The 22,143-nt window shown below is 42.7% G+C and overlaps 2 protein-coding genes across 4 annotated transcripts in view; one reads left to right on the plus strand and one right to left on the minus strand.

The window, feature by feature from the left end:
* The window catches only part of DVL1 (dishevelled segment polarity protein 1), a 150,112-nt gene extending 143,557 nt beyond the window's left edge, over positions 1-6,555 (plus strand). For all 3 annotated transcript variants that reach the window (XM_069949078.1, XM_069949079.1, XM_069949080.1), the window contains one exon: positions 3,511-6,555. In XM_069949078.1, the coding sequence (XP_069805179.1) occupies positions 3,511-3,917 (407 nt within the window). In that variant the 3' untranslated portion in view covers positions 3,918-6,555. The remainder of the gene's footprint in view (positions 1-3,510) is intronic.
* A 9,291-nt stretch (positions 6,556-15,846) lies between these two features.
* Positions 15,847-22,044, minus strand: CPTP (ceramide-1-phosphate transfer protein). The gene is made up of 3 exons (XM_069947427.1): positions 21,963-22,044; positions 19,148-19,324; positions 15,847-17,973 (listed from the first exon to the last, which is right to left on the minus strand). Exons 2-3 carry the CDS (start codon positions 19,270-19,272, stop codon positions 17,451-17,453), a joined length of 648 nt encoding a protein of 215 aa, XP_069803528.1. The 5' UTR covers positions 19,273-19,324; positions 21,963-22,044; the 3' UTR covers positions 15,847-17,450.
* Positions 22,045-22,143: the final 99 nt, after the last annotated feature.

Raw genomic sequence — 22,143 nt, forward strand, 5'->3', positions numbered from 1 at the left:
TAGATAGGAGATAGATAGGAGATAGATAGGAGATAGATAGGAGATAGATAGATAGATAGATAGATAGATAAGACAGACAGACAGACGGACAGATCTATCTTTGATTGCTGTGCTGTTATACTTTTTTGGACACTGGAATAAACACCTATTTTGCATCTCATCTTTTGGAGTGCCTTTGAACTTACTAAGGATAGATAGATAGATAGATATGTTTTTAAATTAACTGGTGTCAGAAAGTTATACAGATTTGCACATTACTTCTTAAAAAAAACTCTAGTCTTCTAATACTTATCAGCTGCTGTATGTCCTGCAGGAAGTGGTGGATTCTTTCCAGCATGACACAGTGCTCTCTTGATTAAAAAAAAAGGAAATTCTCCAGAGTACCACTTTAAAGGGGTTATCCAGCGCTACAAAAACATGGACACTTTCCCCCTACTGTTGTCTCCAGTTTGGGTGGGGTTTTGAAACTCAGTTCCATTGAAGTAAATTTAGCTTAATTGCAAACCACATCTGAACTGGAGACAACAGTAGGGGGAAAAGTGCCCATGTTTTTGTAGTGCTGGGTAACCCCTTTAAGGCTATGTTCACACTATGGAAGAGACACTACGAAAGAGACCGGGTCTCTGCCTGGATCATCCCAGCCGGTACTTAAGTACCGGCCGGATGATCTTTCCAGCCGCAGAGCTCTGATGCGGGCGCATCAGCGTACGCCCGCATCAGAGCTTCCCATAGCACACAGTGAAGCGAGCGACCAGAGCCCCTCGCTTCACTGTGTGAACTGACAGAGTTTTCTACAGCTGCAATTCATTCAATTGCGGTCGCAGAAAACTGACATGTCAGTTATTTGCGGCGCCGCACGGGATCCCGGCCAGAGTGTATACAATGTGTATACGCTTCCACCGGGATCCCATTGAAGCAGAGGCAGTGTTCCACTCCGCAGAAAGTACGGCCATTGTTGCCATCGGTAGTGTGCACATAGCCTAAAAGGCATTTCAGCCTCAAGGGAAGAGACTTCTGTATATGTTCACAATGCAAAAAAAAATAAATCAGTCTTATCTTGCCATGATAAAAAATCATATATTTTCACACATTTTTAATATAAAAAATGCATTATAAATCCAAATGGAAAGGGTGCAGTCTGATACAGTATATACTTGGTCACCTGTGTAAATACTATAAAGTGACCTGTCCTGTTCCTCCATTTTCTTTCTTTTTTTTTTTTTTTTTTTTTTTTTTTTAGTAATACAAAGATTTTTTGTACTAAATATATGTAATAAAGGTTTGTGTGCAAAAGTCCCCTGGACAAGACCCCTGGTTGATGTATGTGTAAATTATAAATCCAACCACTGTGACATGGGCTCCCCCTGTGGCCATGTGTAGTTTTGCAAGGAAAATGTATTCTGTTTTTACCAAGCAGAAAAATATCCACCCATCCCGAGAACCTGATGGAAATACATAATTGTGCATGAGCTGCTTCGTTTTGGAATTTTTTTATGTTATCTACCTCTTTTCTGCTAGTTATCATACATAACCGTATGTATATAATTATTATTCCATTGCTGATATAGCACTAGCATATTACACAGCACTATACAGATATCCTACACATCAGTCCCTGTTCTCATTGGGCCTCACAATGTAATTTCGTAATTTCAGATACTCTTATTTAAACTAGCGCCGATTTCATAGGAAGCTTATTAACCTATCAGTATATTTATAGAGTCTCCATGTAGATGTAAGTAGGATATGAAACCATGGCCCCAGTGAGCCAGATTTGTATGTGTTCACAACAGAGCCATATCTATTGCAGTCTGCCGGGAAAGCAGCATGTATACAGTTTACAGTGTATTTGCATGGTGCTATAGTATTGCTATCATTGCTTGTGCATTCACAAAAAAAAAAAAAAAGATGCAAAAATCATAAATTGACTGTGCCATGTGAACTGACCCCTGCAATTTGCAGGTTTTACCAGCAGGTCATGGGCATAAAACCTGTGGCCACTTAGATTAAAGAAAAAAAAATATATATAGTTGACTGGCAAGTTGTCAACCTGGCAGCCCCGTTTGGCACCTACACTGACTACTCTTTAAACGGAACTGGAAGCAGTTGGGCAGTTTCTATTATAGTGTATAAGAGCTCAGGCTGCAGTACCCCAGTGGTGCCACTAGCCAGAGTATGCACCCAATTGCTTCCGGTACCATTCTTAGGGTGGTAAGGGAGCTGAATGGCGGGGGTGCTGATCAACTATTGATCCTGTGCAAGTATGATGAATAGTTCCCATTAACCAGAATAGGACCCAAGAGTGTTGCATGGTTGCCCAGCATGCTGTTGGGTTTTTCCTGTGCCCATTAAAAGGTCAGAATTACTACTGAGTAACTGTACTTTTCGTATCAATTTTTCTCAATCGCTCAATAGTTTACTCGATAGTCAAATGACTAACACATAGGCGCTCAACTTGTTCCAAGACACAGCCCCACTCCTTTGTGGCCCGATTGAAGTCAGCATGGTGTTGACTGCTTCTAGTTGACAACCAACAGAATTGTAAATGCAGCCGAATGATGTATAAAACATCATCTCAGCAACACAAGGTCAGTAGAAGCCAGGGACAACCGAGGATACGCAAAGGTATTCACATATTTATGTAGATTTATGTAAGAATTATGTTCAGAAGGAGAGCTGCCCTTCTAGGTTAGTGTCATCCTTGAAGAGTATTTTGTAAGCCCAAAGTAGACATATCAGATACTCCAGTCCATATGATGGGTGGTATATGAAGGAGTGAAAGGAATAGACACTTTCGCTATTTCCCAGTAAGACAGGCAGGAGAAGATAGTGTCAATGTAAAGAGGTTTATTAGCTGCAAAAATCTGCTCTCACCCCACAATAGTCCCATTAACTTATATGGAGCTATGTTGCAATATTCTACAGAACATGAGAAAAGCCTTATCGGCATTGGATTCCAAAGGTCAGACCTCCGAACAATCAGCATGCTATTATATATCCTAAGAATATTCCATAACTGTAATCGGTGGGAGCTGTATACATCTGCAGACAGTATGCTCCCCCTAGTGGTGGCTTCAGGCAGAAGAGATTTCATCATTTGCTCTGATCCCTATACAGATTTACGTTGTAGATCTCTTTTACAGATCGGATTATTGGGCAGTGCATGATTGTCCATACTGGTGTCTTAAACACCTGAACGATGTCACGTTTGTGCAATGTAATAGCATTATAATAATAAAGGTCTTGCAAGGTTGCCTCCAAACCTTCACATGGCTTAATGGAGCCCTTGGCGTTAAAAATTCCGGCTGCAGTTTTTTTTTTTGCAATCATACCCAACATCCAGTGTATTCATTTCCGCAATAATCATCCCATAGTTATCCTTCTGCATGTTATTACTCTATAACACCACAGCTTTCCTCTGCAGAACCTAGCTGAGATCAGAGCTATTGCATGAATGATGTGACCATGCATTGCCACATACTAATATACGTGGTTATCTCACTTCTACAGGCAGCAAAAGCAGTGGCTCCAGTCGCAGCAACAGAGAGGGAAAAAGGTCATCGGGCCGAGAGAAGGACCGCAAGTCCACTGGCAGCGGCAGCGGATCTGATCGTGCCACCAGCAGTGGAGGACGGAAAAGTGAAAGGCCATTGAGCCAACACAGCCACCGAAGTCATAGCTCAGTGCCGCGCAGTGAACGCAGTCACCGAAGCAGCCATCACTCTCATGGTCCCCCAGGTCTACCCCCACTTTATAGCCTGCCAAAGATTGGGAGTAAGGTGTATGGCACCAGTGGCCCACCAGGGGGACCCCCTGTCCGTGAGCTTGGCAATGTTCCCCCAGAACTGACCGGAAGCCGACAATCCTTTCAGAAGGCCATGGGAAACCCCTGTGAATTTTTTGTGGACATCATGTGACAACCAAAGTGCCTTCTGAGTCAGCCTCTAGAACCCCTAAGAAAGTTTAGAATATTAAAGATTCCGTCTTATAAAACGATGACCACTGCCATATCCCGCTGCCAAGCTATACGGAATGGAAGAACTGAGCGCAGCTCCAGTGTACGAGGAGAGAAGCTTTATAGATGTACAGGTCTCAAGCACATTTTGGAGAGGTCCTCCGAAAAGACACAAGCCTAATAACGTCCATTGTTCTACAATTCTGAGTAACCCTGGGTGGTCGTAGAGTTTACTGTTGTAACTATCCCATTCATTCAATGTTAAATGGATATAGTTCAGACATTCCTCAAAGGGCCTAAGAACCCCATATCTTTAGGACTGACCATGAATACAATGACCAGTAGGGATTCCTCATATATATCATGGAATAGATTATTAGATCACTAGACATGCTCACATAAAAGAAGGAGATTGTGCCTACTGATAATCCCTATGGTCATAGCCTATGACTATGGACTAGTTGTGGGCCGAGAAGATTAGGGACCAAATTATAATAGTGTTTATAGTGTATACAGAGTACGGAAAGGGTCAGCATTAGTACAATTTCACTCAAACATGGACGTGTAAGTGGTGGAACTGCTGAAACCGCCCTCGAGGTGCCAAACGTCAAAATATATCTTACATTACATTTAGTGGAACATATTATTTAAAAAAAAAAAAATTGGCCTGTTTTTGGGGCCATTATAAAACTGACCAACACACTGTGTGTGAGCATAGCCTAATAGTCCATCGTCCCTCAAGTCATATCAAAGATATGCAGGATTGGTAAATTGGGTTGTGTTACTAAAGGTCCTTTTAGATAATGGTGGGCGATCTTGGTGATCATCGCTCGTTTGCCGAGACTTGAAAAGTCACCATCAGTTGTGCAGACAGGTACAATTCATCATTGTTGGCTGCACATTGCACAATAGTTTACATGGGCACACAGAGGATCGAATCAGCTGATAAATAAGGGTTTGGTAGAAACGCCCATGTAAATAGGCCTTAAGAAAACTGTATAAGGACAGAAATCATAATGGAGGGGTCGCTGTTTGGGGTTTAGAATAGAGAAGAGCAATGTATTAATGGTAGTGCTGAGCGGAAATGCCGAATTGATTGGGTTTGGCAACGTTCTCTGAACCCAAATGCTCATCATTTGACTCCTGGTGGCTGGAGAAGTCGGATGCAGCCCTAGGGAGTCCTGAAAAACATGAATACAGTCGTAGCCCACGTTCACACAACGAAAGTTTTCATTAAACAACGGCCCTTGTTGCAGGTTTGAAGCAACGGTTGTAATTTAATGAAGTGGCCGATCGCATTGAAGTCTATACACTCCAGCCGGGATTACATGTGGCCGCACAAAAAACTCACATGTCAATTTTCATTCATTGAATAGCGGCCGCACAAAGTTGACAGTGCAGACAATGTAAAGTGTGGCTCCAGACACACTTTACATTGTCTGCTTTGGTTAATTGGAACGCGGGCACACCCGAACGTGCTCGTATTGCAACTTTAAAAAAGTGATGTTCATCCGGCCGGTACTGCGGTACCGGCCGGGAATAACTTCACAGACGGGGGCCGTTCTGTGAGACAGCTGTGGCACAGAATGGCCGCTGTCATACATTGTGTGAACCTGGGCCTAGACTGTATCCATGTTTTCCTAGCAGCCCTACAAAATCATGCAACTTCCCCAGCCGCAGGGAGTCAAATGCTGAGCATTTGGGTTCAGAGAACGTTGCCCACGTTTCCCAAGTCCGCTCAACACTAATCAGTGATGAATGACCACTCTATAGCTGCTTTGTAATACGTTTCCTTTGCAGCCAGGGAAATGTATAGTTGGCCACAACATCCCCCAGCAATATCCAAAGCGTACCTTCATTCCAAAAAGGGCTTCTTGACGCATGACAATCCTTTTAAGCATTGCTCCACTATCCAAGTTCTATTATCTGTTCCTGAAGAGCAAAACCCCTTTAAATATTCTGTGGACAATCAGAACTGCATGCAACAGCCTTTACTGGACTCTACCGCCACCTAGGTGTCAAAAACTACCAATTAAGTCAATTAATGTAGCAGAATAACTAGAATACAATGAATGTTGGGATAGCATTTCTATTAAACCAAGTACAACTGAACCCACCGTCCCAAATATGGAGGAAAGCACTTAACAATCTGTCCCACGCCTCCGCTCCTTCCCGCTGACCGGGCGAGAAATTCTCCACGTTCTGATTATTTCCTACTAACTGCGCTACAAATGTACAGAAAATCTGTGTATAGATAATAAGATCTAATTTAATGTTTGTTTTTTTAATATATGTGTATATCTGTGTAAATAACAGGTCCATAGCTATGTTAATTCAACTTTTTTTTTTCCTTTCATTAAAAATCCAACAAGAATGATCTAGATCAGGTGCCATAGCCGTTATATGGACTACAACTCCCAGGATTCTCTGCCAGGGCTGAAAATCATGGAAGGTGTTGCTAAAAAACTGCTGCAGCTCTGACTGCTGCCTGTTCCCACAGCTTACCATGAAACCGTATTAACCGTAGCGAATGCATTGACTTGTGTTACCGCCATCAGAGCAATTTAATTTATTGTGAAAGATTAAACAACCTTCTTGAACTTTAGTGTGTCAGTGTTGGTTTTACTGTATATAACAGCAAACTGTTTCTAAACTCATCATTTATTTTGAAAAACAGGTCAACTCACTGATGGATCAGGTTACACGCTGCCTATATCAGTAAGGAATAGGCTGCCTATATCATGGCATGAACGGGGAACCTTCGCCCTTCAACTGTTGCAAAACTACATTTGCTATCATGCCTAGACAGTCTTAGCTGTCCAAGCATGATGGGAATTGTAGTTTTGCAACAGCTGGAGGGCCAAAGGTTCCCCATCCCTGATCTATGGAGAGGAGGGAGGAGCAGTTGAGATAGCCAGAAGCAGGCATAGAGGAACTACAGAAGCTTTTAGTTAATATTAGATATCACCCCAGAGCTGAGTACTGTTCTTTAATGTCCTCCATGCTGCTGCTGCTTCTGAGGGTGTGTTATAGAGATATTGAGCAGCAGGATCCCTTCTTCTGTGAGTGGAAAGCTGGTGCCTTATATAAGTTATATAAAGACCTGAAATGGTGCTGCAACGTATGTACATACATGATGTTCTCTGAAATGACAGCTATGCTTTAAACCATGCAGTATATTGCCCATGGTATTATCTCAATCTTTTTTAATCTAGTCTGTAAACACTAATGGTACTTTTACACGGAGCGATAATTCGCCCGATCGCACGATTAACGATTTTGAATGAACAATGTTTTTTTTATAACGATCAGCGTTTAGACGGAACGATACTTCGTACAGAAAATTCGTTATGCGATCGTTTTGCGATCGCTTAAGCCTATCTCACACATAGGTGAAATCGTTGAAAGACTGTTTACACGGAACGATCTGCGAATTTTTTGCGAACGACCAACGATAATTTGAGAACATGTTGAAAGATCAAAATGGACGATTTCTCGCTCGTCGTTTGATCGTTCGCTGCGTTTACACGTACGATTATTGTTCGAATTTTATCGTTATCGTGCAAAAACGGACGATCAATCGTTCCGTGTAAAAGGACCATAAACCTCCCGTAGATTTCCTGCAGCAGATCATCCAATATATTGCCTCAAATACACCCAGGTTACCTCCAAACACCAGTTCTGCCTATATTACCTCCCTGCTGAATTACCAATTCTGAGGTTCATGACTCATGATGGTCATCATTATAACATGACCCTGATCAAGAGGTCTCAAATGTTAAAATTGCCTACCCCTTAAAGGAACGGTCTGGCAAAAATAAAAAATCTGGTTTAGGCAGGGGGGAACATAATAAAGAAAATATACTTACCCGTCCCTGTGCCCCTGCAGTGCCATGTTACTACTCATAAAACCCCACCGACCACGTCCTGCAACATCTTGATTTGGCTAAGGATTTGCCCTCTCAGTGACTGGGACGGTACACCACTGCACCCGGGAGCAGTAATACTGTGCTGTGTGGGGTCATGGGGAAGCCTACTTTATTATGTTCTCCCCTGGCTGCAGCGGGTTTTTTATGTTCACCGGATTTTCTCCTTTAGGCTGCCTATACATGTAGGATATAGTTGCCAACAGTCACAGTTTAGTAGGGACTGTCTCGATTCTGAGGAGACAGCCCAGGCAAAACCATGTCCCGGGAAGCTTCGCCCCCACCACGGGAAGGCCGGCGTGAGTAACATCACTCATGCAGAGCAGGGAGAGGAGTTGCTGGGGCGCTACAGGAACCATACAGGTGCGTTAAGTTTAACATTTTTTGTTTTAAATACAGATGAAGGGGGTAGTAGTATGATGATGAAATGTCAGGAGGATGAAGGGGGTAGTAGTATGATGATGGAGGAGCAGGAGGATGAAGGGGGTAGTAGTATGATGATGGAGGAGCAGGAGGATGAAGGGGGTAGTAGTATGATGATGATGGAGGAGCAGGAGGATGAAGGGGGTAGTAGTATGATGATATGAGGTGCAGCTGCATCATATGGGCAAAAACTACCAGTATGTACACTCACCGGCCACTTTATTAGGTACACCTGTCCAACTGCACGTTACCACTTAATTTCTAATCAGCCAATCACATGGCGGCAACTCAGTGCATTTAGGCATGTAGACATGGTCAAGACAATCTCCTGCAGTTCAAACCGAGCATCAGTATGGGGAAGAAAGGTGATATGAGTGCCTTTGAACGTGGCATGGTTGTTGGTGCTAGAAGGGCTGGTCTGAGTATTTCAGAAACTGCTGATCTACTGGGATTTTCACGCACAACCAACTCTAGGGTTTACAGAGAATGGTCCGAAAAAGAAAAAACATCCAGTGAGCGGCAGTTCTGTGGGCGGAAATGCCTTGTTGATGCCAGAGGTCAGAGGAGAATGGGCAGACTGGTTCGAGCTGATAGAAAGGCAACAGTGACTCAAATAGCCAACCGTTACAACCAAGGTAGGCAGAAGAGCATCTCTGAACGCACAGTACGTCCAACTTTGAGGCAGATGGGCTACAGCAGCAGAAGACCACACCGGGTGCCACTCCTTTCAGCTAAGAACAGGAAACTGAGGCTACAATTTGCACAAGCTCATCGAAATTGGACAGTAGAAGATTGGAAAAACGTTGCCTGGTCTGATGAGTCTCGATTTCTGCTTGAACATGACAATGAGTTCACTGTACTCCAATGGCCTCCACAGTCACCAGATCTCAATCCAATAGAGCATCTTTGGGATGTGGTGGAATGGGAGATTCGCATCATGGATGTGCAGCCGACAAATCTGCGGCAACTGTGTGATGCCATCATGTCAATATGGACCAAAATCTCTGAGGAAGCTTCCAGCACCTTGTTGTATCTATGCCACGAAGAATTGAGGCAGTTCTGAAGTCAAAAGGGGGTCCAACCTTTTACTAGCATGGTGTACCTAATAACGTGGCCGGTGAGTGTACAGTCAGTCAATTTTGAAAAAAACAAACAAAACACTGCTGACCAGCCCCACCCTGCAAATCACACTCATGATAGGTACACCCCACCAAGACCACACCCACAATAAGCCACACCCCTTGTTTTCAATGCTAAAGTGTCCCTGGAAACAAATGCAAATGTTGGCAGCTATTTTTTTTTATTTAAATAAATTTTATTTCTTTTTCTTTAACAGCTTCTTTACCATTATTCAAAATATAATATAATATACTATAAACACAGCTATCTTTTATACCCCCCCCCCTCATACCACCCACCCCCGGCAGAGGAGAAAAAAAAAAAAACTCTAATTTACCCACCAACTCCAAACTTTCTGAGATCTCTTAAAGGCTTTTTCCGAGGCCATCTTAGCTACGTTCAATTCATATGATCTAATTTTATTCATAAGACCTTTCCATTCTTCTAAAGGGGGACCCTTACCCCCAAGCCAGTAGCGAGCTATGATCACTTTAGCTAATACAAATGCTTTATTTAATAGGGATCCTACTCCACCATCTTCCACATACCTTGAGAGTAACATATCTGAAACCTTATCCCCCACTCTTAGTCCTACTAGGCCCTCCAGGTGATTCCTCACCTGGACCCAAAATGTCTGTATCTTAGAGCATTCCCATAATATATGTATGAAACCGACATTCCCTTGTAAACATTTGGGACATTCAGATGATTCTCTACCACCTCTGAGGAAAAGATCGCGCGGAGAGTAATATAATCTAAGCAGTATTTTCAATTGTATTAATCTGAATGGAACGTTAGTGATAGAACTGGCAATATTACCAATAATCACTCGCCATTCGTCTTCAGAAATAATTCCGATCCTCAGCTCCCATTTTTGTCTTATTTTCTCCAAGTGAGCCTTTCCTTTTTCTTGAACTAACACCCTGTATATACGAGCAAGATTTTTTGCCCCCCCCCAGATAAGCTTCTAACATAATCTATAATATAATGTGAAACAATTTGAAACAATTTTTTATTCTCAGTGCATCTGTAAGCATTCCTAATCTGTGCATATCTAAACATCTGTCCACTACATAAACCATACAAGTGCTGCAATTCCGTGAATGATAGCAATCTATCCTCTTCTAATATGTCTGATATATTAGTGATACCTCTACCTTCCCAAAAGCCTGAGTCATATATTTTATTAAATTCTAAAAGATTTACATTGCCCCACAATGGGGAAAAAGACAGGCTACCATTAATTTTACAAATTTTCTTAAGTGCTTCCCATATCTTTCTAAACATATTCGCTTGTGAAATTAAATGAAATCCCCCAAATCCAGCCGCTGCCGCTCTAAACACTTCCCCATATTTGTGCCCAACCTGATCCATAATATATTTTACCACCGGTGCACCTTCTCCTTTTACTAAGTTTTGAATACCAATTGCGAAAAAATATAATTGAAAATCTGGGAGGGCCATACCCCCTCCATCTACAGGGAGGGTCCAAGCTTCGTATCCAACTCTGACTCTCTTCGCTGCCCAAATAAAAAAGTTCATAAGCCGGTTCAATTTCTTAAATCAGGATTGTGGAATCCAGATGGGACAGGCATATAGGTAATAAAGAACTTGGGGAAGGATCGTCATTTTGATAATGGCCATCCTATCTGCCATGGACATAGGAAGCCTATTCCAAAACTCTATTTTCCTTCTTAGTTTCACATAGAGGGGGTGTAAGTTCAACTCCATATAATTTTCCACTCTCCCAGATATTTTAATGCCCAGATATTCCAAGGGCTCCCCCTCCTTAACCACAGTAACTGTACTCCCAAAACTAGATGCATCAGTATTTATAGGAAGTAACACAGATTTCCCCCAATTAACTTGCAGCCCTGCCACTGCTCCAAATTCAGACACTAAATTTATAACTTCATGGACAGCCTGCTCCCCTAAATGTTGGCAGCTATGATATAGGATAAAAGTTGTCCAAAATAGACTTTCGGTCATTACGGAAACCATCATTTTAAAAACACACGCAAACAATTGGCAGTGAATTGCCTGAAAATACAGGGGTATGGCACCACTAACCCATTGAGCTGATCAGCTAGCTGAAGGAATTCACAGTTCACAGTGTGGGCACAATATCATAAAAGTGGATGAAGACTAGTTCTTCTATTTTAATTCTGTATTATACAGCACAAAATTGAGATGCAGAGGGATTTCTAAGATGTGTGGGGTAGTCCACTCAAACTAAACTTTTCTTACTTCTAATATGGTCTGAGCCAATCACTGGCCATTGCACAGACCCGTCTCAGTCAGTGATTGGCTGAGCAGACTGTCACTGCCGAAATGAGTCCGTCTCAAAAGTGGAAGTGGGATCGTTTAGCTGGGACCCAAAGATGACGTCGGTGGACACCTGGGGAGTGTGTAGAGAGGTAAGAATAGCCTGCCTGTTTGTTCTGTTCCCCCCAAGAACAGCAACATATTAAAAGTTCACTTTGCGTGGAATAGCCCTATAAGTACAGGAGGCCTCATGCCACCGACTAAGGCCTGGAAAAGTGACATGTCTTTGCCAGGAAACTCATTTGTAGAAAAAGAAAAGTTCCGTTCCTGTTCCACCCTGCAGGATGATGGGAGTAATTTTTTTTTTTACTTACTTTACTTTTTATTTTAACGTCGACTGCAGCATTGCTATATTGCAATTGGTCTACGAGGCTGGGTTCACACTACGTTTTTGCAATCCGTTTTTTTTTTTGTTGCAAAAAACGGATGGAAAAAACGGATGCAACTGTGTGCATCCGTTTTTCCATTGACTTACATTATAAAAAAAACAGATCAAAACAGATCAGTTTTTTTTTTTTGACAGACACAAAAACGGATTCGTTTTGATCTGTTTTTGTCAAAGGAAAAACAGATGCACACAGTTGCATCTGTTTTTTCCATCCGTTTTTTGCAAAAAAAGGATTGCAAAAACGTAGTGTGAACCCAGCCTAACTGCCATGGTTCCGTACTAGGGATGGTCCGAACCCTCCGAGGTTCGGGTTCGTATGAACCCGAACGCTCGGCATCAGATTCCTGCTGTCTGCCCTCTCCGTGGAGCGGGTGGATACAGCCGGAGGCCCGCCTGGAAAACTGGGATACAGCCTATGGCTATGGCTGTATCCCAGTTTTCCAGGCGGTCCTGGGATGCTGCACGGAGCGGGCAGACAGCGGGAATCATTACCGAGAGTTCGGGTTTGTACGAACCCGAACCGAACTCGGTTCAGACCATCCCTATCCCGTACCCCTGGTCTATAATCACGGTCAATTTTACACTTACTATTCCCATACCAAAGGGTTCGGCTTCGCTGACTGATCAATTCTTGGCCTGGAATTTTGCTTTGTACTTAAAAGTGGCAATGAATAATTTAGAATATAGCAGCAAAACTTTGATCTTCAATGCATGACCTTGTCTGTGGTCCTAGATCATTATTACTAGACAGGCAGAAAATTGTTAAAAACCAAAAGAAGGCCGCTGCATAGGTTAGTTGTAATCTATCTTATGCCAAAATGCAAATTTGACATCACTCTTAAAGAGACAGCACATAAATTTTAAGGGACCAGCAAAAGAAATGATAGTCATTGATAAGCGTTGTTGCAATTAAACATCCTTTATATTGTCCTATGGTCCAGGTCATCTTGCTGCAGGAGCTGGACACTATAGTTTGCTTGAGAATCCATCTCACCCAGTAAGGAGAAAACGGAGAGAAGCGCTTAGCCGAGCACTTCACCTGTTTCTAGACAAGAAAATAAATTTTTTTTGTGGATTTTATTTATTTGTTTCCCCAAGAAACAGCGCCATTCCTGTTTCAGTGGTTATGTGTGGTACTGCAGCCTTATTCATGTGAATAAGGAGGTGCTGCAATACCAGAAAGCCCACTAGTGGCTTACAAGTTGGATGCAGCCCTAGGGAGTCCAAGTTTTCCAAGACTCCCTAGGTCTGCATTAAACTTTATCAGCCAACAGTATCCAGGTTGAATCGGGCTCATCTCTCTTATGCAACCTCTAATGGCGGATTAACATGCAGAAATTGACGCTAATAAGGAGACCTATGGTGAATTTCAAATCTGCACTACAGGTCAATTCCATACAGATTTGTTTCTGCAGTGTATGAAAAACCAGCAGTGGAAAAATTACAATATATATGACCTATGTGAAATCGCCTTTAAGAGAACCAGTGCCCACAATTCTTAGTGCACATGACATTGAAGCAAAGGCGGCGACACAGAATACCCCACCATGGGATGTTATATACACAGATTAGCGATGTCACGTACACAAGGCAGGTGTTTCCATAACAAAGAGGCATGGGAAATATTGGAAGTAGAAGTGCGAGCAGCATGCAGTGAATGTGGCAGGTGACCCTCTGATCCCCAGGACAATGAGCGCCATCTAGAGGCTGCTGATGGTGTTGCACCAACAGCAGCCAAATCAATGTGCACCAAATGGCGGCACTACAAATGGAAGCGCTATATAGTTGTAACTGTTATAGGAGTCAAATAAAAGCTGGAATGTGACTATTTGCTATGGCCAATGCATAGTATGCACATACAGTAATCTCTGCTTCTGTATAATAATAGTCAACCAGGAAACCTAGATCGGGACTTCATGATTTAGAAGGTTTAGTGACACACATAGGGGTAGATACCTTGCAATGTATTATATTAAGCTTCTTGTTGTTGCCCATAGCAACCAATCACAGCTCGGCATTCACTTCCCATATTGTTCTGGTAAAATTAAAGCTGAGCTGTGATTGGTTGCTATGGGCAACAATCTTATTATAAGTGCGATAAATCTCCCAATCATTCTAAGTTACATTGTAAACAGGCATTAAGAACTCGGATACGGTAGGCCACTATGTATGGCAATACTTTTATACTCGGGCTACTCAGCCATTGCTTTTGCCCCCAGATGTTAAGATTAGTTTGCAACTCTTAAAGGGGAACTCATCACTTTTATGGAGACTTTGGGACAGTCCCTAGCAAACTCCTCCCTGACCCACCGGCCTTGATTGATAGATGTCTTCCTGTCTGGGTATAGGAAGAGATCTGTCAATTAAGGAAGGAGATGCCAAGGACCACCCCATTGACTTGTAATTTAAAAGGAATCTGTCACTAGGTTTATTCCTCCCTAAATGAGGGCAGCATAAACTAGTGACAGAAAGGGTGGGTTCATACTACGGAATTCTCGTGGATAAATTCTGCGGAATTCCGTCGGCTGTCTGCGCGCTTTTTCGCCGGCTCCATAGACATGTCACTTCTTTCGGCGGATAGCGGAATACGCCGGCCCATAGAATGGTGTCTATGGAGCCGGCGGAAAGGCGCGCGGCCCTGCGTGTGGACATACTGCGGAATTCCACTGAGTTTATCCGCAAGAATTCCTCAGTATGAACCCACCCAAATGCTGAATAGATCGGTGTATTACTGACATCATTTTGTTCAGCGGTTAACCTAATATGCGGGAGAATAGGATTCTTGCCACACCTCTCCTTCTGCCCTCCAGCTACTGATTGACAGCTGACTGCCTATACACAGCATGGATAGATAACTGCCAATCAGCAGCTGGTGGGCGGAGTTTTCTTCTCCTCATGAATATCCAGGACTACTAGGCTCATGCACATGTTGGAGAGGACTACTTATTGTCCATGTTATTCAGGAGGATCTCTCTAAATCAGCTGCACAGAACAATGTAAGTGATCCATCATTCTGTTCAGCTTCTCTTGTCACTAGATTATGCTACCCTGAGATAGGACAACATAAACTTGCTGACAGAGGACAGGTGCCCTTTAAGATGGTTGTAGGTAAATGCAATCAAGTGAATGGGGCCCAGTACCTGCACAATTCCAGGTTGGGAAACAGCTGCCATACTTGTACTAGTGTTCAGCAGTTGTTGGCATGGCCGATACCAGCAACAGGCTAGATGCTAGGACTCCCTTGACTTAGCTGGTGTCAGGTGAAGGATACACAAGGGCCCGATTCTGCTCCCCCACTGTCATCATATACCTGCTGCCAGCCTTGGTCCCTATGGTTGGATTTGTTCTCTATAATTAGGGTATGTGCACACTGAGGAAATTTGCAGGAAAATCCATCACAGAATTCGCCGCTTGCGGTGCGCGCACGCGTCTCCCCCCGTGTCATGGACTCCATTATATGCACGGGCGGATTCCTTCATCAGTCCAAAGAATGAACATGTTCATTCTTTGGATGGAGGACAGAATCCGCCCGTGCATAGAATGGAGTCTATGACACGGGCAGAGACGAGTACCCGCCACAGTCCGCGAGCGGCGAATTCAGCAACTAATTTTCCGGCAAATTTTCTCAGTGCGCACATACCTTTTTAAAGTGTATTGTGTTGTGTCAGGATCCTATGGTTCGAGATAAAAAAAGATCAGGACTTTCAAAATGTGAGGGAACTGATTCATGGTTTTATTGGTGACATACTGTACAATAACGTGGAGATGACATTGCCCATCATAGTTCAAAGCTTATGGATATTTACAGCCTGAAAGAATGCTCAGACATATACAGAATATATACAGTACACACATACCACCCGCAGAACAGTATAAAGGTACAGCCCCGCCGTAATAGAACACAAGCATCTCAGCAAGGACATAATGGAGACCTACAAGACCTGATCGGCCCTCCAAACAAAGAGGAAAACAAAAACCTCATCTATATACCGCATGGTATTCAAGATACATTATTATTCGTCACACCATATAAAAAGAAAAGAAAAAAAATAGATATTTGGTCCATTCAGGTCTATACCTAACCCAGTGGAGAGCTTCATTATGGCATTAAAGCCGCACATAGTATTACCTAGCATTTTAAACTGCATTAAAATGCCTTTATTTAAAGGAATCCTGCCCCTTTAAAAATGCAGTCCAATCTGCTGTATATGAGTAACTGACATTCATCGCATGACAATCATAAAGTCAGTCACTGATAGGACCGCCCACTGGACTCCTAAACCCAGAATAATGTTTAGATAATGTTTAAATTACTAGTTATACCAAATCTTTTACCACAAATATAAAGATCTACACTATCTGCTGTATAACGTGCTCTCTGCGGATTGGACTGTATTTTCACTGCAACAAGTTCCCTTAATTTATTTTTTTATTTTTTTACCCAGATGTAGAACATAGATGCTATTCAATACTCTATGGTGGTCTTGTCAATACTTAAAGGGGTTGTCCAGTAAAAATCTTTTTCTTTCATATCAACTGGTTTCAGAAAGTTAAATAGATTTGTAATTTACTTCTATTAAACAATCTCAAGTCTTCCCATACTTACCAGCTGCTGTATGTCCTGCAGGAAATGTTGTTTTCTTTTCAGCCTGACACAGTGCTCTCTGCTGACATCTCTGTCCATGTCAGGAACTGCCCAGAGCAGTAGCAAATCCCCATAGAAAACCTTTCCTGCTCTGGACAGTTCCTGACATGGACAGAGGTGGCAGCAGAAAGCACCGTGTCACACTCCAAAGAATACACCACTTCCTGCAGGACATACAGTAACTGACAAGGACTGGAAGACTAGAGATTTTTAAATAGAAGTAAATTACAAATCTATATAACTTTCTGAAACCAGTTGATTTGAAAGAAAAAGATTTTTGCTGGAGTACCCCTTTAAGTAGAAAAATTCAGCATTGACTATTCTGGAAATACAAACTTATTTGGTCTTTGAATTGTAATATAACATCCTTTACATGATTAGATTAACATGGCGGCATTCCTCTAGAAAGAGTGCTTCACCTGTAAACAGGTTGTGCCTGGTACTGCAAGCTCCACTGACAGAATGAGCCTGAACTGCAGTACCGCACGCAACCTGTAGACAGATGTGGTGCTGTTTCTGGAAGCAAGCAGCCCCGTACAGTAACTGTACCGTGAAGTTTCTATTTGGTAACAGTAATAGCATAATTTATGAAGAATACTGTCCATGTGGAGCCTCTCTCCATGAAAACCAATGGAATTCACTACTATTCTAAAACCCTAAGGAGAACATTCATGGTAGATCCAGAAGGTTGTGTTGGGAGTACAGTTCTTGGGTAAAATCATAGACGTTGGAAACATAGGGCATGGCTTCTCCAAGCATGTCCACCACTTGCTCCGGGGTCCCGACGTTCATCACTTCAAAGAAGGTGTTGCGTGCGGGAAGAGCGAGGAAGGCCACAGTTGCGGTTTTCCGTATAATCCAAGGGTGGTAGTTGGCCAGGGAGTCATTGTAGGCCTCTGTACACAAGGTGGAGGTCTTACTGTCCTCAAAGCTGGTTCTTAACTTCTCCAAGAAGAGCTGAAGCCAGCGCAAGGCTCGGTGCAACCGTAAGATTGTGCGGCAACCGGACTCTGGATGACTGCCGCGCTTTGTCAGATCTACCAGGTTGGAGCTGAGCTCGTACTCCACCATGGACTGGAGGGTCCGATACTTTTCTCCATTTTCCCCTTTAAGATAATTTTCCATGATCTGAATTTTGCTGACGGCATCTTTAGAAACGAAAGAAAAGATCGTCCCAAGGCTGTTCATAAACCTAATGGGAGAAGAAAGGGTTAACGAGAGAAGAATAACCCTGGAACAAAGAAAGGAAACCCTCTGACATGTCTCAGAGCAGGGATGGGGAACCTTCAGCCCTCCAGCTGTGGCAAAACTACAATTCCCATCATGCCTGGACAGCCAAAGCTAAAGCTTTGGCTGTCCAGGCATGATGGGAATTGTAGTTTTGCCACAGCTGGAGGGCTGAAGGTTCCCCATCCTGGTCTTAAGAAGCACTAAGCTAAGCTTTTTACCCTCCTTCAGCTCACCGCAACCTCTGTCTCACTGCAGGCGAATGCCGCCATAAACAGAAAAGGCAGCAAATTAGGGAGTGAAGAGCACATCTGGGCGCTTCTCCCTTCTCAAATGATCGGAACATCCCTGGATTGCTGTCTTTATAGTCTGTGTGACATGTGAAAAGACATAGCGTCACAGCTTTATTACGAAGTTCAGTGTATGTAGTAAGCTTCCCTAGTGTTAACTTATTATGGAAAAAAAAAAGTGGTGCCCAATTCTTTATCTAAGGAAGGTGGCTTTTGATCTAGTATTTGGTCAATTTTAAAATCAACTGGTGTGAGAAAGTTATATAGATTTGTTCTATTTAAAATCTCAAATCTCCCCATACTTATCAGTTGCTTTATGTCCTGCAGGAAGTGGTGTATTCTTTCCAGTCTGATACAGTGCTCTCTGCTGCCACCTCTGTCCATGTTACAAACTGTCCAGAGCTGTAGCAAATCCTCATACAAAACCTTTCCAGACATGGACAGAGGTGTCAGCAAAGAGCACTGTATCAGACTGGAAAGAATACACCACTTCCTGAAGGGCATACAGCAGCTGATAAATACTGGAAGACATGAGATTTTTTAACAGAAGTAAATTACAAATCTATATATCTTTGTGAAATCAGGTGATTTGAAAACGAGAAAAAAAAAAATCACAGGAGTACCCCTTTAAGTCTGTAACAACAAGATCTTCAAATCCACTACACTTCTACTGATCTCTGATCATCATAGGGAGAAATCATCTGAATACCATACCCATCATACATGGAGGGTTGGGTGAGGGTCTCATGTACCAGCAGTGTACCCAGTGTATAAATCTCTAATGATCCAGTGGATGGGTGATAGATGCTTTAGGTGTGACCAGAGACACTCACACACTCAGACACTCACCTGACCAGTCCCTTCCATCCATCTAGATAATGTTGTACAAGGACATCTTGGTCGTCATCCACCAAGCAAGACTTGAAGCTGACCAGGACTTCCCGGAGCGAGAACTTCTCTTCTGTAGTGGACATGTTTGGCCTCGCTTACAGTCACCCTGACCCGTCTCTGGCTCCTTCAGGTGACCTGGAGAGAAGAATACGGTATTATATATAGTATATATGACCAGGAGACACACGTCCTGCAGCATCCTGGAAGCTTTCTTCTAACAGCTGGAGTTTTGTTCAGGAGAAGTCAAGCATCTCATAGCCATAAATACATATTTACCAGACGGGGAAAGGCCCAGCAGAAGGTCTAGATGAAGCATGAAGACCGACACCTGAGCTACAGTACAGAGAGACTGGAAAAGGATGGAAGTAATAACACTATCTGCAGACGTCTTGTCATCTGGTTGTGAGGAGGTATATACTGTGGGATTATATGTATACCCAACATACTATGAACACCGCCCTATACGGGCTGCTCATTGATTTACAAGGTGTAATGCATCATTTGCCCTGTGGAGGTGCTGTAGAGAAACTGTTACCCCATAGATCAGGGATGGGGGAACCTTCGGCTCTCCAGCTGTGGCAAAACTACAATTCCCATCATGCCTGGACAGCCAAATGCCTATATATATATATATATATATATATATTATATATATATATATATATATATATATATATATATATATATATATATATATATATATATATATATATATATATATATATATATACACACACACACACACACACACACACACACACACACACACACACACACAATAGACGTGTCATCTGAACCCACAGATTTCGGCAGGGCCTCCCAACCTGGTAAGGCTGGGTTCAAACTGCGTTTTTAGCATACGTTTAACAGATCCGTTCTTTTTAACGGACAAAAAAAAAATAGTGTCAGCAACGTTTTTGTGTCCATCAAAAAAAAAAACGGAGCCGTTTTGATCAGTTTTTTTTAATAATGGAAGTCAATGGAAAAACGGATCAAACGGATGCACACACATGCATCCATTTTTGTAATCAGTTAAAAAAAAAAAAAAAAACCGGATAAAAAAATAGGGATTGCAAAAACGCAGTGTGAACCTAGCCTAATATGGAAGGGATCCTCATTATTCTTCCCCGAAAGAAGATGTTGGGGGAAAGAGGGATCAGGCATGTTGGATTTTAACGGCTCGATCCTTTCATTTCCATAGGAATAAGCCGCCACTAGAGCTGTCTGGCAGCGGTTTTCACCTTCTCTATACACTAAGAACACATTAGAACATTCTATTCCATACACATGAGTGATCAGGAGATCAGTTAGTCAGAATAATGCTACGTTTACACGGAACAATAATTCGCCCAATTGTACGATTAACGACTTCGAAGTAACGTTTTTTCTTTTATAACGATCAGTGTTTAGACGGAACGATATATCGTACGGAAAAATCGTTTTGCGATCGCTTAATCCTATCTCGCACATAGGTAGAAAAGGTGAACGACTGTTTACACGGAACGATTTGCAAATTTTTTTACAAACGACGATTTAAGAACATGTTCAAAGATCAAAATGAACGATTTCTCGCTCATCGTTCGGTGCGTTTACACTTACAATTATCGTTCGAATTCGATCGTTATCGTGCAAATTCGCATCATAATCGTTCCGTGTAAACGCAGCATAACATACATCTATCAGCTATACAGCTAACCTTATATGGATGCTTCCTTTAGGGGCTATGCACATATATATATATATATATATATATATATATATATATATATATATATATATACCGATGAGAGCCCCACTGATCACGACAATGGAGTAGATACACATATATGAACATACATACTGCACTGATCCTCTGATTATGAGAACAGATGTGAGGTGTCATCTAAATGAATGGAGCGAAAATGTTCAAAGATCAAAATGAACGATTTCTCACTCGTCGTTCGGTGCGTTTACACGTTTACACAATTATCGTGCAAATTCACACGAAAATGTACATGCTCGACCACCGCTCCATATACTGTCTATGGGACTTTCAGACCTAGGGAAAGTCGAGCGAGAGAGGTGGTCGAGCGAGAGATGTGGTCGAGCATGTGCATTTTAACTCCATTCATTTAGATGACACCTCACATCTGTTCTCATAATCAGAGGGGTCTCTCCCTAGGTTGGACCCCCGCTGGCCCCCTGTCCTCTGGATAACTCTTATAACCTTAGGTCCCGCTGGGAGGACCCCCTATAGTCAGCTTTTATTCTGGGGTCCCTGTGGGTGGTAGTAGTCACCCCGCTGGGGGTAAAGGTCACAGATACAGACAGCGCCAGTAATGTGACCAAACCGGAGCAGGAGACGTGTCAGCCTGACCTGCTCCACCATCCCGCCTCCTCGCTGTATACTGAAGATTTAAAGGGGCGCTCCACCTAAAGCCAAAGTGCAGCTTATACAGATAGCAGTAGTTGTGCTGATAACAGAGAGCAATAGTGATCTCTAACCTGTGGGAAACTACAATTCCTGGCTGTATAGAAGGGCATGCTGGGAGTTGTAGTTTACCAACAGCTGGATTGGAGAAGTGGGCCTGACATGTGCTGCATTTTCAGACTTCACTATATATATATATATATATATATATATATATATATATATATATATATACATACTGCTATGCACCAGAACATGTGCCACTCATAGAACTACAAGTCCCAGCTTTCCCTGCAGCATTGGCGGATTTGTATAGTAGATATAAGTAGAAGATCGTAGACTGATCCGTACGATGTCACTTACCTGTCCGATCACGTCACCTGTCCGCACTAAGCTCCCTTCCCCCCAACACCGGTCTGGCACTATGACATCGTCTCACCACGCCCACAATGCGCGTCACACGACTATCCTCCAATCACAGCTAAGCCCTCACTCTAAGGGCGGAAGAAGTTTTCTACTTCCTTCTTAAGCCACGCCTCTCTCC

This window comes from Dendropsophus ebraccatus, chromosome 12 (genome assembly GCF_027789765.1).
Source record: "Dendropsophus ebraccatus isolate aDenEbr1 chromosome 12, aDenEbr1.pat, whole genome shotgun sequence".
Classification (NCBI taxonomy): Eukaryota; Metazoa; Chordata; class Amphibia; order Anura; family Hylidae; genus Dendropsophus; species Dendropsophus ebraccatus.